Source organism: Panthera tigris, chromosome A3 (genome assembly GCF_018350195.1).
Source record: "Panthera tigris isolate Pti1 chromosome A3, P.tigris_Pti1_mat1.1, whole genome shotgun sequence".
Classification (NCBI taxonomy): domain Eukaryota; kingdom Metazoa; phylum Chordata; class Mammalia; order Carnivora; family Felidae; genus Panthera; species Panthera tigris.
The window spans coordinates 78,293,246-78,310,151 of NC_056662.1; the positions used below are offsets into that span (position 1 = coordinate 78,293,246).

At 36.4% G+C, this 16,906-nt stretch overlaps 1 protein-coding gene and 1 non-coding gene across 4 annotated transcripts in view; one reads left to right on the forward strand and one right to left on the reverse strand.

Moving 5' to 3' along the window:
• Positions 1 to 755: 755 nt before the first annotated feature.
• PAPOLG (poly(A) polymerase gamma) overlaps positions 756 to 16,906 on the forward strand; it is a 28,995-nt gene continuing 12,844 nt past the window's right edge. For all 3 annotated transcript variants that reach the window (XM_007075373.3, XM_015544850.2, XM_042981446.1), the window contains exons 1-8: positions 756 to 994; positions 4,077 to 4,238; positions 5,716 to 5,782; positions 9,495 to 9,576; positions 9,804 to 9,913; positions 11,179 to 11,232; positions 13,042 to 13,153; positions 15,198 to 15,287. In XM_007075373.3, coding sequence (XP_007075435.2) covers positions 978 to 994; positions 4,077 to 4,238; positions 5,716 to 5,782; positions 9,495 to 9,576; positions 9,804 to 9,913; positions 11,179 to 11,232; positions 13,042 to 13,153; positions 15,198 to 15,287 — 694 coding nt within the window. In that variant the 5' untranslated portion in view covers positions 756 to 977. The remainder of the gene's footprint in view (positions 995 to 4,076; positions 4,239 to 5,715; positions 5,783 to 9,494; positions 9,577 to 9,803; positions 9,914 to 11,178; positions 11,233 to 13,041; positions 13,154 to 15,197; positions 15,288 to 16,906) is intronic.
• LOC122237481 lies at positions 7,816 to 7,921 on the reverse strand. Its single transcript, XR_006216094.1, has one exon. It is a non-coding gene; the product is annotated as a U6 spliceosomal RNA (small nuclear RNA).

The following is a 16,906-nucleotide window of genomic DNA, read 5'->3' on the forward strand; positions in this document are numbered from 1 at the left end:
CTGAATTTCATAAGGTTAAAGAATACATCCGGTTTTATGCACCATTAAGCCACTGGTACCTAACAGCACTTGGTTTTCAGTAAATATTTTTGAAAGAATGAATGGATAATTTTATAAGTAATCGCCTCTATTTCCTGGGACTCTGAGTCACATTCCGAGAAAAAGCAGCTTCCTGACATCCTTTTCCTTGTAATGGTTTAGTGTATTAAATTATTTCTTGGATTTATCCTTCCATTGCAAACTGCTAGCGATTCTCACTTAACTGACAGAATGTCATGAATCAAGGGAGGTAGAGGTGAAGTGAACAGGTTAGCCTCCAATTTACAAGCTTGCTTTCCACTGGTTTAATTGTAAAGTCACACGTTCCTCGGTGTGACCCTCTCACGACAAAATCTCCACGAGTGGATTGATCACGTAGAACTCTGACTAATTAAAGATGTAGGATAACAGAAGAGTTAAAATTGTATTTGCTAGGCAAGGTTGTGATCTTTTAAAAAATATGTTATAGTCTTTCATTGGTGAAACAAGGAAAATATGGTCCAAATTACCTTCCAAGCGGTTTGCCTAGATTGACAGTCCCACGGACAAAGGAGGGGACAAAACACTCCTTCCGACCGGCATTTGAGGCCAGAGCCGGCGCCCCCTGTGGGCGGGACCACTCGAGCCTCCGGGGACCCAAAGGAGGAGGGGGCGGGGTCGAAGGCGGGTCCAGGCCTCCGGGGGCGGGGCCGCAGCGGGCGAGAGGCAGGCTGGGAAGCGGCGCCATATTGGCGTCGGCCGCGCTGTATTGTCATAAATAGAGCCGGTTTTGTGGTGTTTTCACTACTCGGTTGGATGCCTCGGCCGTAGTAAGTGAGAAAGTGAGTGAGCAAGCGAGCTACAAGCAACCGGAGGAAAGTGGACAGGAGGAGAAGGAAAGAGCAAGAACTTGACTCCAGAGCGAAAGATACTCGGCGGTGAGGGAGACGCAGGAAGCGATGAAAGAGATGTCTGCGTAAGTGATGGGGGGCGGCGGTTGGGGGCGAAGCGGAGAGGGGTGGTTTGGGGTGGTCGGCCGGGACCCCGTTTCCGTTCCCTGCCCCTCGCACCCTGCCCATAGCTCGCCGGAGTGGTCTCCTTCCCCGCTCCTGGCCGGTCGGCAAGGGCACCTCCCCTACACCGGGCGGCTCACCTGGCCACCCCTGAACAGACTGGGGGACTCTTGGAGCCCCCATCTGCTCTCGCCTGTCCCGCCTGCGAGGATGCCCCCAGGCAAATGAGCAGCCGGAGAGGCGCGGGTGTCCGTGGGGAGAAATTGTCGGTCACTGTCCTGCCCCCAGCGCTGTCTGAGCCTGTCTCTGCTCCTGTCTGCATTGGCGCAAATACCATCCCCCTACCTCCCCCTCCTCCCTCCCGACCGGCTGTCTCCTGGTCTTCAGGAGTGAATGACCTATCCTAGCCCATGGGTTTCTTTTTAATAAAGACTATGATCTTTTCGCTCTCCCCCGGCCTCCCCCACCTACCCATAGTATATCTACCAGTCTGGACCTCCTGCTCACACTTTGATAAGTCACAACGGTTTCCGTGCTTGGCAAGATTTTGTTGTGGCTTCTAACATTTTGGTTTATTAGGAAGTAATTTAAGCAGAAAAATGCAGAGAATAACATAAGCATCATTTGTGTAGTCACCATCCATCTCTCTCAAAGCATAACATTCTGTATGTGTGGAGAGTGTGTGTATGTGTGTACATAAATACCTTTATTTAGAAGAAATCAACTATTACAGATGTGTTTGAAGGATTCTCCTACCTCCTCTGGTTCCATTCACCTCCCTCCCCATAGTACCCCACAGTCCTGAATTTGATGTTTATTGCTGCATTTTTAAAAATGCTCTTACAACATATGTACATGTCCATAATAACTGGCATTGTTTTACTTGTTTTTAAGCTTTGTATAACTGGTGTCACACTTGTCATTCTGCATCTTCTTTAAGTGCAACATAGTTAGTATCTTTGAACTTTGTCCCTGTTAATATTTTCAACTCTGATGAATTCATAATAAGTACTATATTGTATTCCATTGTAGTGATACACCTTAGTTTAGGGTTTGGTTTTTTTTTTTCCTGTTTTGACTATTTCAGGTTGTTTTGAAGTTTTTTTTTAACTTTATTTAGAGAGAGTGCTCACACAAGCAGGGAAGAGGGGCTGAGAGAGAATCTTTTTTTTTTGTTAATGTTTTTAAATGTATTTTTGAGAGAGAGAGTGCGCAAGCGGACAAGGGGCAGAGAGAGAGAGACAGAGGATTGTGAGCCTGATGTGGGGCTCAAACTCACAAAATGTGAGATCATGACCTGAGCCAAAGTCCAAGTCAGATGCCCAACCAATTGAGCCACCCAGGCACCCCATGTTTTTAAGTTCTTAATAGTACAGTGTGGCAGTAAACATTCTTGTACATGTTTCCTTGTACACTTGTACTAGAATTTCTCTAGAATGTTTACTTATAAGTGAAATTGATGCGTTGAAGGGAATGTGGAATTCCTTTGCTTGCTTTTTCTTCCCCCCCCTCTAGATGAGGGAGTTTCAGAATCATAGATTTAGAATTTTAGTGCTGGGTAGGCATGTTCTTAGCTAACTTTTTCAGCATACAGATGAGAAAGTGGGACCCAGGATCATAGTATCGGAACTGAAGTACTTGTTGAAGGGAGAATGGAGTGGTGGAAAGATCTTGGGTTTTGGAGTTCAGATTCTGGCTCTTCGTATCCCTTGGATCTTGGGTACCTATCTGTAAGATGGCACTTATTCACTACCTACCTCTTACAGTTATTGTTGAGATTAATTGATCATATATACTCTGTCCCATCCATTTACCATACACTTATAAACAAATTTTGTTTGTTCAACAGGAAAATTGATACCAGAAAGAAATTAAAGTCACTAATACTGATGTTTCCCTTTTGTGTCTCTTAATCATTTCAGAAGATACATAGGCTATTGTATCTTTCATTTGCTTCTCCCTCCCTACCTAATCAAATCTTTACCCAAGGAGCATGCCTTACTGTATGAACTTAGTGAATAAGACACTGTTTTGACCAGTTAAAATTCAAAACAATCACTACTGTATTTTGGTGTGTTATTGTTTACAGGGCTGATGTATTATTTAAAAGACTGTTCTTTTATATTTTGAGATTACATTCTTAACTGTTGTTGATGGTCCTTACTGTTGAATGGTAAAGATAGATGGTAGGGTTACTTGGTTATCGTGTATGTTTATTATTTTTACTTTACTTTCTTAGCAGAATAAAAAGTTATACCAACCCATGGTGGTCCCAAAATTTATTTTGAAATTATTGGCCTGTGTAAATACAAAATCAGAAATTGAGCTGTACTTTATTCAAAACTATAATTCCCTGTTAGGATCTTTTGGAGGCTAGCTTATATTGTATCTATAAAAGTATAAAGAATTTGATAATTATTTAGTGTGACAATGGACTAGGTACCAATCTAAATAAAGAGAACAATTAACCAGAGTCAATGTTAGGACTATAAATTCTGATTTGAGCAAAGGATGTTAATGTAGGTTTCTCAAGGACAAATCCTAGTTGTGATTTCTTTTTAAAAGCGAGTCACAAGGACCTACCTTCTAATGTGATGTTTTGTTTCTTTCTTGGGGGGGGGGGGACATTGTTCTCACTCAGAGCTTTCTTTTCAAGTGGCTGACTGCTCTTCAAAGATTGAATATAGATGGTACTTGACTTAAGTCCGCAGGGTGTAGTGGAGGTGGCCCTGGCCCAGCTCCCATTCAGGCTCTTTGCCTTTGAGCTAAGTGGTGCTGGCACAGTTGTCCTGATGCCAATACATGCTGCTTTTGGCTTGAAAAGACATCCTAACCATGAAAGCTGGAGGCAGTATGAATAGCCCTTCATCAAAATAAACACAAAATACCCTTTTTTCCCTTAAAAAAAAAAAAAAGTGCCTGCCCCAACTGTTAGTACTAAGTAAACTTTTAAGGTAGCTAAATTAATGAGTGGATTGAGAGATCCATGTATCAGTATGATATGATACTTTAAATTTTTTCTGCTGTTTCATTTTTCTTGAACAGAAACACCATGCTGGACAGCCAGCGTCAACAAAAGCATTATGGAATCACTTCTCCAATTAGTTTGGCATGTCCAAAAGAAATTGATCATATTTACACACAGAAATTGATTGATGCCATGAAACCATTTGGAGTGTTTGAAGATGAAGAAGAACTGAACCACAGGTATGTGATATAAAAATGCAAAATATTTAATAGCACATTCAATATTTAATCATTAATTCTGCAAATATATATCAGGTACTTACCATTATCCTGCCTAGGGATACAAAAATGACCAAATGGAGAGAAATTTTGGCCCTCCTAGAGCTTCTCTTTTTAGGTGGTTAGGGGAAAAGACAATTAGCCAAATAAGTACAATAAATACAATGTTACACATAAGAAGTGCTGCTGAGAAAAATGAAGCTGGAAGTAGAGTTGTCAGGAAAGCCTCATTAACATTTGAGGAAAAATTTGAGAGGGAGGGAACTATGTAGATATTTGAGGGAAGAGCATTCTAGGCAGAAGTTTTCAGGTGGGAGTGTACCTGGTATATTTAAGGAGTATATAGTAAGGTAACCAAAGTGTCCAAAACAGGGGAATATGGTCTTAAAGAATATGAGGTGGGAAGGAGCTTGGAGAGCTAGGTCACTTAGGACCTTATAAGCCATTATAAAAGTTTTGGCTTTAACTCTGAGTGAAATAGGAAGCCATTACGTTTTTGAGCAGAAAATGGACATGATTTACTCAGGCCTTAAGACAGTCAGTCTGGCTGCTACATTGAGAATAGCCTGAAGAGGGATCAAGGGAAGAAATGGGGAAACGAGTTAGAAGGCTATTACAAGAACCCAGGGAGGAAAGGACGGTGAGTTGAACTAGGGCGATGGTAGTGGAAGTGATAAGTAGTAGAGTTCTGGATATATTTTAAAGGTAGGGTTGTTTAATGACTGGAATGTGTATGTGAGAGAGAGAGGTTAAGGATGATGTCAAGGGTTTGGATGTTAGCACCTCAAAGGATGGAATTCCATTACCTGGAGAAGGCTGAGGGAGAAGCACGTTTGGACATCTCAGGAATTCCGTTTTTCATGTCATCTTTGAGATGCCTAAACTCTACTCTTCCCCAACCTCTTTTTTTTTTTTTTTTTTTTTTTAATGTGGATTTGGATATGCTGTTGGTTGAAAGTCTGGTTTAATATCAAATTGCTTTTATTAAGTAATATTATTTCATAAAAATTAGACAGTATTTAATTTACTCATTTTAATTATCCAAAGACCTATGACTGTCAGTGAGACAATGCTAACCTCTATCACCACGTTGAATTGATTTTATTCCATAGTAAGGCCAAGAAAGTTGACAATTCAGTTGGCCTCTGCAGACTTATTGAAGGTAATTTTGATTTTTTATTAGGCTTTTTGAATTTTGAAAATAGCTCAAAGACCAAAATACTGTCATCACATTTGTCATTTCTTTGGAACTCTTAGGGACCTAAGAATGCCAAAGAGATGTGCCATGTACCAACAGATGCGACAGCATTAGCCCATGTATAATGTGCTTTTACTCTAGCACCAACACAAAGGTTCTGCCTATATGTTTAACTACTTTTTTAAATACTGTTTTGGGTTTTCTTAGTTTTAATCTAAAGCATGTTATTTTTTATTATAGGCTGGTTGTTCTTGGTAAATTGAACAATTTAGTAAAAGAATGGATTTCTGATGTCAGTGAGAGTAAGGTAAGACTCTAAACTGCATTGAATTCATAGTTCATTATGTCCTGGTCCTTAGTCCTAGTTAATAAGATGTAGAAATTGAGAATAATCTGAAATATATTAAAACTAGGCTTTTTGCTCTGCTTGGTAATGAATTGGTCTAGATAGTTGAGTCTCTAAGTGAGAATTTCACTAGTGTCTAGCTATAGATCTACATAGATTTCTTGCTTGAATTATATATAGTGGGCCAAAGTGTAAATATCAAGGGATTTTAGCTTAAAAGCCAGATTTCAGACATCTTGTGAAATACCAGGTCTGGCAACATTGGACCTGCCTTTGGGCAAAGCAGGAAGAGCCTTCAGTGGATTTGGGCTCCTGCCTTCCAGTGCCTCGTGGCCCCCACCAATGCCTGGTCTCTCTGACACAGCACTTGTCACTTATCAATCAATTTTGTGTTTCTTATGTATACTTCCCTCCATTTGCATACCTGCCTGGCCCCTGAGACATAAGAGTTTGCAAATCCTAATTTGTAATTATACAACTTTTTTTCCCTTCCGGTAGCTTAACTATTTTTCTTCTAAAATAAGTTACATTTTCTTACTTTCTTAGAGTATTTTGAATGTAATTGAATTTTCATTTGAAAATCACTGAATATTATTTTACTGAGTATACTAAATTGAAATAGGGTGTGTGCAACTGGGTGATACCATTTTCCCCTTCACTATGTGGTCCAGACTGTTGTATTTTAAGTTTTTTGTTTGTTTTTATAATTTTTCCATTTCTCCCTTAACAATAATCAGTTGAAAGTTAATGTCTCACAGCAGTCAGTGTGTCTCTCTAAATTCTTTCTGCCCCTTACTCTGCCTGATTTTAGAAATTAGATAAACACCTGTCAGAATTCTTTCTTTTGTAAGTTTTATTTATTTCTGTACCTATGATACATGTTTAAAATTGGTTCTTTTAGACTCATGCACTCTCAAAAATAAATTAAAATTTTTTTTTTAATTTTTTGATTTCCAAAATTGGTTCTTTTAGACTCTGAATAAGGTCATGAGGGACTCTGCTAAGTCTTCAGTCATTGAGTTTAAATAAATGATCTTTATGTTGTTTATTTTTGCTGCCAGATAGCTATCTGACTCGTTTCTGAGCTCTCAGCAGGATTATCAGTAGTTGAGGTTTTCAGATAAGTTGAATTCTGAGCAGGTGAAATGCTAGTCATGAGTAACAAAAAAAAAATTCACTTTTGTTTTTCTGCTACTAGGTGATCAACTCCTTAAGAAAAAAGACCTGTCTTGGTCATCTGCCTAACTTCAAGACAGAACTCAGGCATTAAATAAATGTTAAAGGAATCCATTGTCCCTTTCTAATCAGCCTATAATTGTTACAAATGTGCAAACCAAATACTCACTAGAATTATTTTAAAATCATAATAACAAGCTTTATGATTTATTGTGTGTGGTCTTTATGTCAGCTATTATGGTTGTACTAAGGTCTTTGTTTCCATCCCCATTCTATGATGCATTCAAGATAAATCAAGTGGTATTATCCACAAAAGAGGCTATAATAATTTGTTGAGAGATGTACCTAATTTTCTTCACAATTTCTTTGCACTTAACTGAAAAATCCAGTAGAATTCTGTTTCTAGGTCAAAAGGTGTTTGCTTTTTATTAAATTGCTTTTTCTCCCATGTTGACTCACATCAGTAGTTTAATCTGCATAAAGCAATCACTGGTTTACTATTTAATTTTTAGGCATAAAAATTTAAGACTGCCACATTTGGCTTTTTTTAGGCACAGTAAGTAAAATATCTAATTATGAAAAAAATTTTTAATTGGTTTTGACATCTTCCATTGTGTGGATAGAGTGATTTTTCATTTTCTGTATCAACTATTCCTTTTATCTATGCATATTTTAGTTTGGAAAATATTGGAAGAATTTGAGTTAGATCAAAGCTCATTTAAATATTCTACACATAGTTCGGATATTTTTAGATTGTAAACAATCTAAAACTCAAATTAGATCATTTTAATTACTATGGTTTGTGATGAAATTTTGTTTCTAATGTGGAACGCTTCACAAATCAGTGTGTCATCCTTGCGCAGGGGCCCTGCTAATCTCTGTATCATTGCAGTTTTAGTATTTGTGTGTTGCTGAAGCGAGCACTGTAATGAAAATATTTTACCCTGATTCAGTGTATCATTTTCTCATAAAATCTGTAAGAATCTTGCTTTTCAAAGTAGAAAAGTAAAAAATAGAAAGTAGGAAGGTAAGCTAAAAGTTCCCTATCTTCTCTACCTTTTTGGTTCATATTAGTCATCAATATCTTTACTGACTTCTTGCTCTAAAATTACATGTGGTACTCTTGAAACATTAATATCCATTAAACAAGGAATAACAAACATATCTTGTTACACAGATAATTTCATTCAAGTGAATCAAGGATATTCTTTGGAACTTGCACTGGGCATTATAAAAACTAAGAGAAGTAGTAGAGACAATTCTCATTTTTAAGGAATTTATAGTTGAAGAGATGGGACATATATTCAGCAAAGAAAGGTCAATAAATGTATAATAGAGGAGCAGAGAGGGAAAAGAGCTTGTTATGGAAGAGAGGGGGATCACCAGAGAAGGCTTCATGAAAAAAGGTAGAACTTGAAATGAACTTTGAAAAAATAGTTGGTACTGAGATACCCAGAGAAGGATGGGCAAGTGCGATGGAAAGGAGACTAGATTGTGTAACATGTTGGCAGTTGGGGCTTTAAAAGGATCCAGGGATCCTTACCTCAGTAGTCAGAGAAGAGTGCATTAGTAAGTTTTGAGCAGAAGAGTTATAATATACAGTAAGAACATCAGCAAGTGAGTTTTGTACAAAAAGAAATTGAAAATACAGACGAAAGGCAAGAAAGTAGCTTAAAATCCTAGAATTAAGGATTAAATTAGAACCTAGAATTAAGGGGGTAGTAGTTGAATAGAAAGGAGGTGACATGTGAGGGATATAAACTACAAATTGGTAAGCCAAGAAGAATAATGACTATAGGTAACAGGTGGTAAGGAGAATGAGGAACAGAAAGAGAAATCAGACAGGATACCTGTTTATCATAGGAAGAATATTTTGTTTCAAGCATGGCTATTGAAGTGGATCAGAATGTCTGAGTGAAAATACCGAAGGGGAAGTTAGAATTGGTTCTAGAGAGAGGTGAAAAGTAGCCTTATAATTCTGGTACAGTCTAAAAGATTTTATTAAAGTTGTTAGATTAGGTCGTAAGGAGATCATGTCAAGAATGGCTCCACTTTCTTACAGAAAGGTTGCAAAGCTAGAATAAAGAAATTAAGCATATTTGTCGCAATAACTAAAGGGGAAATGGAGTCAGTTAAGTGTATGGTACTGGAAAGAACTGAAAGTGCATTAGTTTGGTGCTTAAGACCTCCTTGGTGACTTCTGAGTGATGGAGCCATTGAAAGACAGGCCATTGGAAGGGGACAAGTAGGGTCAAGTGATAAAAAATGTTTTTCATAGAGATTTGTGCATGCATGAATTTGTTTTATCTTCCCTCAGGAAATACTCTGATTACTTCAAGCTACAGCCCAAAAGAGCTCTGAAGTACTTTCACAAATCTCAATTTACCTAAGTTGACAAATGTAGTATATATCACTAGTATTTAGGCAATTTTTATGCTAAAAAATTTGAAAAATGGAATGCCATTTGTTTAATTTAATTTAATTTAATTAATTTTAGAACCTCCCACCTTCTGTCGTGGCTACTGTTGGTGGTAAGATTTTCACGTTTGGCTCCTACAGGCTTGGAGTACACACCAAAGGTAATTGCTTTTCTTTGTTCTACTGATAAGAACTTTCAGTAACAAGCTCTTATTTATTCATAATTTGAAAGTAAAGAAGAGGAAAATACCCATTATCTCACTACTCAGCTAATCATCGTTAATGCTTTCCTGTATTCATTTTACATATTTTCTTCTGTACATGTTTGTATATACTTTAACAAAAGCATACTTTACTCTTGTTGACTAGAAATAACTTTGATTTGCAGGAGCTGATATTGATGCACTTTGTGTAGCTCCAAGACATGTGGAGAGATCTGATTTTTTTCAGTCTTTTTTTGAAAAATTGAAACATCAAGATGGCATTAGAAACTTAAGAGTAAGTATCCTTTAGTATTTAATATTTTGAACTTATTAAGAAAAGCTAGGGCTTACCGTTGTCAAAATATTTAAGAAGTCACTACATCTGGGGGACCTCGGTGGCTTAGTCGGTTAAACATCCGACTTTGGCCCAGGTCATGGTCTCGCAGTTGGTGAGTTCAAGCCCTGCCATGGGCTCTATATTGACATCTCAAAGCCTGGGGCCTGCTTTGGATTCTGTGTCTCCCTCTCTCTATGCCCCTCTGCCACTTGCGCTCTCTCTCTCAAATAAATAAACATTAAAAAAATTTTTTTTAATTTTAAAAAAGAGGAAGCCGCTACATTTTATTAAAATAACAAATGATTGAAAACATGGGCTTTACAGTTATACAAACCTGGGTTTGAATCTGGAATCTACCACATATTAACTTTTAGATTTTAAGTTACCTATTCTCTTTGAGCCTAGTTTCCTCAGCTGTAAAATGGAGATGTACTGATAACTTGTTACAAGGTTTTTCTGAGGATCAGTGAGATAATTGACATAAACATTTACTATAAGATCTGATAAATGGTTTATGCATATCAAACGATGGCTATTATTATGTATAAGATTAATAGTAACTTTGTGTATATGTAGCCATTCATTCAGCAAATGAAATTTCAGCACCATTGATTTGTCAGATACTGTCCTTAGTCCCACAAATACAGTAGTGAATAAGACCGTTTATGGGAGGGAGGGATTGGGGAAATTAAACAGATAGCTTTAATACTATCTGAAGTGCTAGGATAAGGTGAGTTGAAAGTATCTGCATTATTTGGGTATCTGGGAATGGAGAAGGAGGTTAAGAATTTGTTAGGCTGAGGAATTAAGGAAAGCTCAGAAAGACATCGGTTTCTACTAAATCAAATTATATTGATTGTATTTTTCTAACAGATTAAATCATGAGCTCTGGTCATGTTTATTTCCAGTACTAGTGCCCTTTGTAAATAATCAGTTTTCAATTTAATCTCAACAAATAGTAAGTACCCAGATGATAGCAGTTCTGCCTGCTAGTTTCTGATGAAGATTTTTAGGAGGATAATAAATTTGATAACTATGGTCTTGACATTTTGTGTGTCTTAAATAACACAATCACAGAGTAGAAGTATTTTTCTAAAATGTGAGACCCAAGAATATTTTTGCTTTTTAGCAAAATTATTCACATTGGCACTTTAGGAAGGATAAAGAAAGGATTACACCTTTGAAGGGATTACTTATGTGTTGTCATCGTTGTCCTCTTGTAGGCTGTAGAAGATGCCTTTGTACCTGTTATAAAGTTTGAATTTGATGGAATTGAAGTAAGTGTTTAATATTTTTCTGACTTTGTAATTGAACTATTTAATACATAAGGTTTTTTTCAGTTTTGTTTTCTTTTTTAAGTCAGACTCACATAGACACATATTTTAAAGAATCAAATAGTCTTTAAATAGTTCCTCACCTTTCTTTCTCCTGTATCTATTGACTTCTCACTGTGGAAAATGAACCAGCTTCCATCCCTACTCCCATGATTTTTATACACACCCTTTGCATTCCCATAATCTAAAATAATTGTATTACTATAATTTTGGTTGGAACATATTCAATATTTACATTATAATGATCTTATAAATGAGGTTCAAAACTGAGCATAACGTGTACTAGATTACCATTCTTTGCTCTGTGGCACTGTGTTTCTTGGGAGTCAATAATTGTTTTTGCATTTTGTTTGCTTGGTTTTTATACATAACACTATTTCAAACTCAGTCTCTGCTAGCTGTCTAAATCTCCAAATAGATTTAGATTTCTCAGGTGTTCTGTCATTATCAACTTAAAAAGATATCTGACTCTTCTCAGCTGTTCAAATCCACACCCAATTCTCCATGAATGATATACAACTAGCATCCTGGCATCTTTCTTTACTATCATCCCGGGATTTCCTTTCACATCTCTCTAGAGGTTTCTTCTTTTTTGACTTCCTGTCATTTTACGGGCACTCATCCACTAGCTTCCTGAGAAAGAGCACATATTTTTGAGATCTTGCAGGTTTAAAAGTGACTTTATTTTGTTCTCACACCAAAATAATAGTTTGGCTGAGTATAGAGCTCTAGGTGGGAAATAATGTGTCTCAGAATTTTGAAGACCTTGCTTCATTGTCTTCTACCTTCCATGCTTTGTTGAAAAGTGTGATGCCATTTTGATTTCACATCCTTTGCTTGTGACCTGTTTTATCTCTTTGGACACTTAATGTGATCTTTTTTTCCTGGGCTTCACAGTTGTTAAATTCATGGCAATAATATACTTTGGTATATCTTTTCAACCAAATATGCTAGGCACTAATAGTCCTCTTAAGCACTTTGGAAACTCCTGTCCTTCTGTTCTTGGAAATTATATTGAATTCTGTTGGATTTCCTACCTTTGTTTTCTCTCCTTTTTCTGTGTATTAGACCTCCACATCCCTATATTTTTGTTCTGCTTTTTGGGGTTTTCTCATCTTCCAAACTTCCTATTGTCCTCCCTTTCTGCTGTCATATTTTTAAGAATAACTTTTTTATTCTCTAAATGTTCCTTTCTATTTATTTATGTGTTTATTTACAGCCTCCTTCTTTCCTGGTTATAATATTTTTTATCTCTTAAATCTGCTGAGTCAGTTACCACTCATCCCCATCTGCTTTCATCGTTTTTGCTGTTGTCTCTTTATTACCTTTGTCCTAGTGGGTGATGCCTTCAAAAACAAAATAATATAAAAAACAAAATGAAATTATGCTGGTATTTTAATGGGGTTTCAGTAGGGAGTGAATGTAAATGTGTGTTGGATCTGCCATCTTTTCTAGAAGTTCACTCATAAGATTTCGATGTTCTTTTTAATGCTCAGCATATATGCTAAATTAAAATGCTTTCTCTTAATTTGCAAACTTAATTACCATCACAGAACTTTGGTGATTTTCCCATGTGAGATTGCCTAGATAGGCTTTTTGAAGTTTTGGTAGACCTTCCCAAACTAATAGTTAGAACTTTATACTTTTAAGGTTGGGAGGGGGGAGAATGGACTAGAAGGAGAAAAAGTAATATTTTTCTCTTTTTTTTCTTTTTTCCTCTTTTTTTTTTTTTTTTTTTTCATCTTTCCAAAGATTGATCTAGTCTTTGCAAGACTGGCAATACAAACCATATCAGATAATTTAGATCTAAGAGACGACTCTCGACTGAGAAGCCTTGATATAAGGTGTATTCGCAGCCTAAATGGTAAGCTTCTAAAAAGAAATCTCAGATACCTGCTTGAAAATAATTAGACAAAGAGATCTTTTTGCAGAACTATTAATGGACTTTTCAAGGGATTGGACTAACTCAGTTAAAAATGATGTGATTTTCTTTATATAGATCATCTGACCACATTTAGGCGTTTTAAAAGATACATTTATTTGAAATGTTGTTTGTAGTAATGGTGCACAAACTTAATGGTCTCAGGACCCCTTTGCACTTTGAAAAATTATTGAGGACCCCAAAGATCTTCCATTTATGTGGGTTATATCTGTCAGTATTTACTGTATTAGAAGTAAAAACAGAAAATTTTAAAGTATGAGTTTATTTCAAAATAATAAACCCATTCTAAGTGAATATAAATGCATCTTTTCTGTGAGAATGGCATTTTTTGCATTTTTGCAAATCTCTTTAATATTTCCAATATTTAATATTGGAAAAAGGAAGAGAATTTTAATAGCTTTTTCAGAAAATTATGGATATTCTTTGATGCTACACCAAAACTTGACCAGTGACAGTGTCTTTTTTTTTTTTCTCCAACAGCTCTATTAAGGTATAATTATATGCCATAAAATTTGTCCCTTTTGGGGTACAATTCCATAGTCTTTACTATATTCACAGAGTTGTCCACCACAGTCCAATTTTAGAACATTTCATTGTCTTCAAAAGATCCCTCTTACACATTTACGGTCATTCTCCTTTCCAACCCCCAGTCCTAGGCAACCACTAATCTACCTTCTGTCTATAAATTTGCTTTTTCTGGACATTTCATATAAATGGGATCATACAATATGTGGTCTTTTGTGTCTGACTTCTTTCACTTAGCATAATGTTTGTGAGGTTCATCCATGTTTGTAACATGTATCAGTAGTTCCCTTTTATTTCTAAGTAAAAGACTTTTTTTAAGGTTAATTTGAATATCAGTTAACTTTTTATACTCTGTTATATTAAAATCTATTGGTCTGTTTTGTTCTTTGAATGGATCTTTTACCCATACATGATTTTATATACAGTCATGCCTTAGTCGTTTGGAAAACACTGGTTCACAAAGTTATTTGGATCTTCTAAATGTTAACACACATTTCCTTATAAGGTACCCCAAAAAAGGTACCTTATAAGGTACCACATTCATTAATGTCCCCACCAATCTCACCAGACAAGTCTTTAAATACTGGAAAGCTGCCAGGCTCACAGCAGATACTGGTTGTCCAAAATTTTAATTTTTACTTGAAAGCTCCAATTTTATTGTTGGTAGCAAGTTTTGTTGTTTGTTTTCCTTGAAGTGAGGGGCTCACTTTGTTTGTTCATTGTTTTAGAATCTAAGTGAAACTGTTCCTTGAAAAAAGCAGGTCGTTCAGCTTTCTTCAAACTTTTCAGACACTGCAGGGTTCCTTTCCTGTTTTCTAACTGCAAATGTGTAGTGGTGAAGATACATTGTTTACTAGTACAGCTTTGGTACCAGCAGTTTTACCCACCACTGCTTTTGCACCATCAGTGCAAATGTTAACGCAGTAAAAGAGGCAAAGCCTTATCGTTATCATAAGAACAGGTTTGACGAACTTTGGAGGAAAAAAAGTAGGTTGACCTGACAGATTCCCCGGGGATCCACAGACTGCACTTCCGAGAACCACTGGCTTATAGCATCTTTTATTTAATCATTGCATTTTTGTTGTACTTCAGGGTCCAACAGTAAATCACAGTGTTTGTGAAATAAGGTTTACTTTAAAGGAAAAAGTTTTGTAAGTCGGGGACATTTGATTAACAGTAAAGTCAAATGTTGAAGAAAGCTAAAGATACTCAGACCCATGTCTTCCTTTAATGTTGAATTACGTTACCCATGTGCTTTTTAATTCTTTAAAAGCAAAGTGATTTCTCATAAAAGTGCTAAATTTCAAATACATAGAGAAAATAAACCCTCGCATTTTATTATCTTTGATATTTTTAACCTTTGAGAGTCTGGAAATTAGAAGCCATCTGAATTAACTGGATGTTGTTGCATAATGAAAAATGAATGCTTTATCTTTTTCAGGATGTAGAGTTACTGATGAAATTTTGCATTTAGTGCCAAATAAAGAAACTTTTAGACTCACCCTAAGAGCAGTCAAATTATGGGCAAAACGTAAGTATCCCAGATCTTTTAAGTTTACGCTGTAAAATTACCGCTTTCAGTTACTAATGATAGAAGCACATATGAAAATTCCTGAACCTATTGATACTGTTAGGGATTGAGGTCCAGTAAATTTTGGAGAATCTGTTTCTTTTTCAGGTACAGTGGTTATGGTGATCTGATATGTGACCATACCTCCTTCTTGCTTGATTGAAAACTAAAAACTCCTGACTTCCCATCTTGGGTTTTAGCCAGCCAGTCAGAATGAGTTAGAACTTGAGGAATGAAACCTTCGTTGTTCTTCATGCTCTCAATGGGGCAGGACCATCTTATTCATCTTTGTCTCCCCATTACCATCAGAGTGTAATTTATAGTAGGTATTCGGTAAAGTTATTAAGTGGAGAGCCTATAGTGATAGTTTCAGCTTCTTTCTGTTTTTGCCTTGTAACACTTTTCTAGTAAAGCCTGGAACTAATTTATATATATACATAGGGTATTGTTCATAAAAGGCCCAAACCTAAGCTGGCACAGCACATTTTTCATAATTTGTAATTATATTTAAGTAGTGCTATACTTCTGGCACCACGTTTTACATAGTCTAAAAATGCACTCGCCAATAAAATTTTTTGTGATGATGGAAATGTTTTCTGTGCTGTCCAAAAGTAACCATGTGGCTGTTGATCACTTGAAATGTGCAACTGAGAAACTGAATTTTTTAATCAAATTAAAATTTAAGAGAAGTGAAAGCATATATTCATGTAAAAATTTGTACACAGATGTTCATAGCATTCTTCATAATAGCCAAAAAAGTAGAGACAACCTCATGTTCATGAATTGATGAATGGATAAACTAAAGGTGATAGGTATAGCCATAATGTGGAATATTACTTGGCAATAAAAAGGACTGAAGTAAATTCCATTTATATAAAATGTTCACATTAGGCAAATGTAGAGAGATAAAAAGTAGATGAGTATTTGCCTAGGTCTGGGAAGACTGGGAGCAGATAGGAGGGGAGCAACTGCTAAAGGTTTCTTTTTGGGGTGGTGAAAGGGTTCCAGAATTAATTATGGTGATGATTGCACAACTCTGTGAATATACTAAAAGCCATTAATTTTAATCTGTTACATGGATGAATCTTATGGTATGTGAATGATATTTCAATAAAGCTATTACAAAAAAAAAAAAAGTACATATGACTTGTGGCTACCATGTTGGAAGTACATATCTAAAAAGACCTCAGGCAAGTAGGAGTTATCCTTGGACTCAGTTACCTGGTATAGTCAGGATAAAGTAAGTTGCAAGAAAGGGATATCACAATTTTTTTTTCCTTACAAATTAAATTACATAACATGTTTTGTCAATCCTTAGACGTATATTTTACCCATTTAACATATCTGAAATTGAAATTTTTGTATCTTTTTCTCTTGCTTAGTGGGACATAAAATAACACTATGTTGGGGTACCTGGGTGGCTCAGTTGGTTAAGCATCCGACTATTGATTTTGGCTCAGGTCACAGTCTCACAGTTCATGGGATCAAGCTCCACGTCGAGCTCTTCTGCACTGACAGCTCAGAGCCTGCTTAGGATTCTCTCTCTGCCTGCCCCCTGCTTGTGCACATGCTCTCTCTCA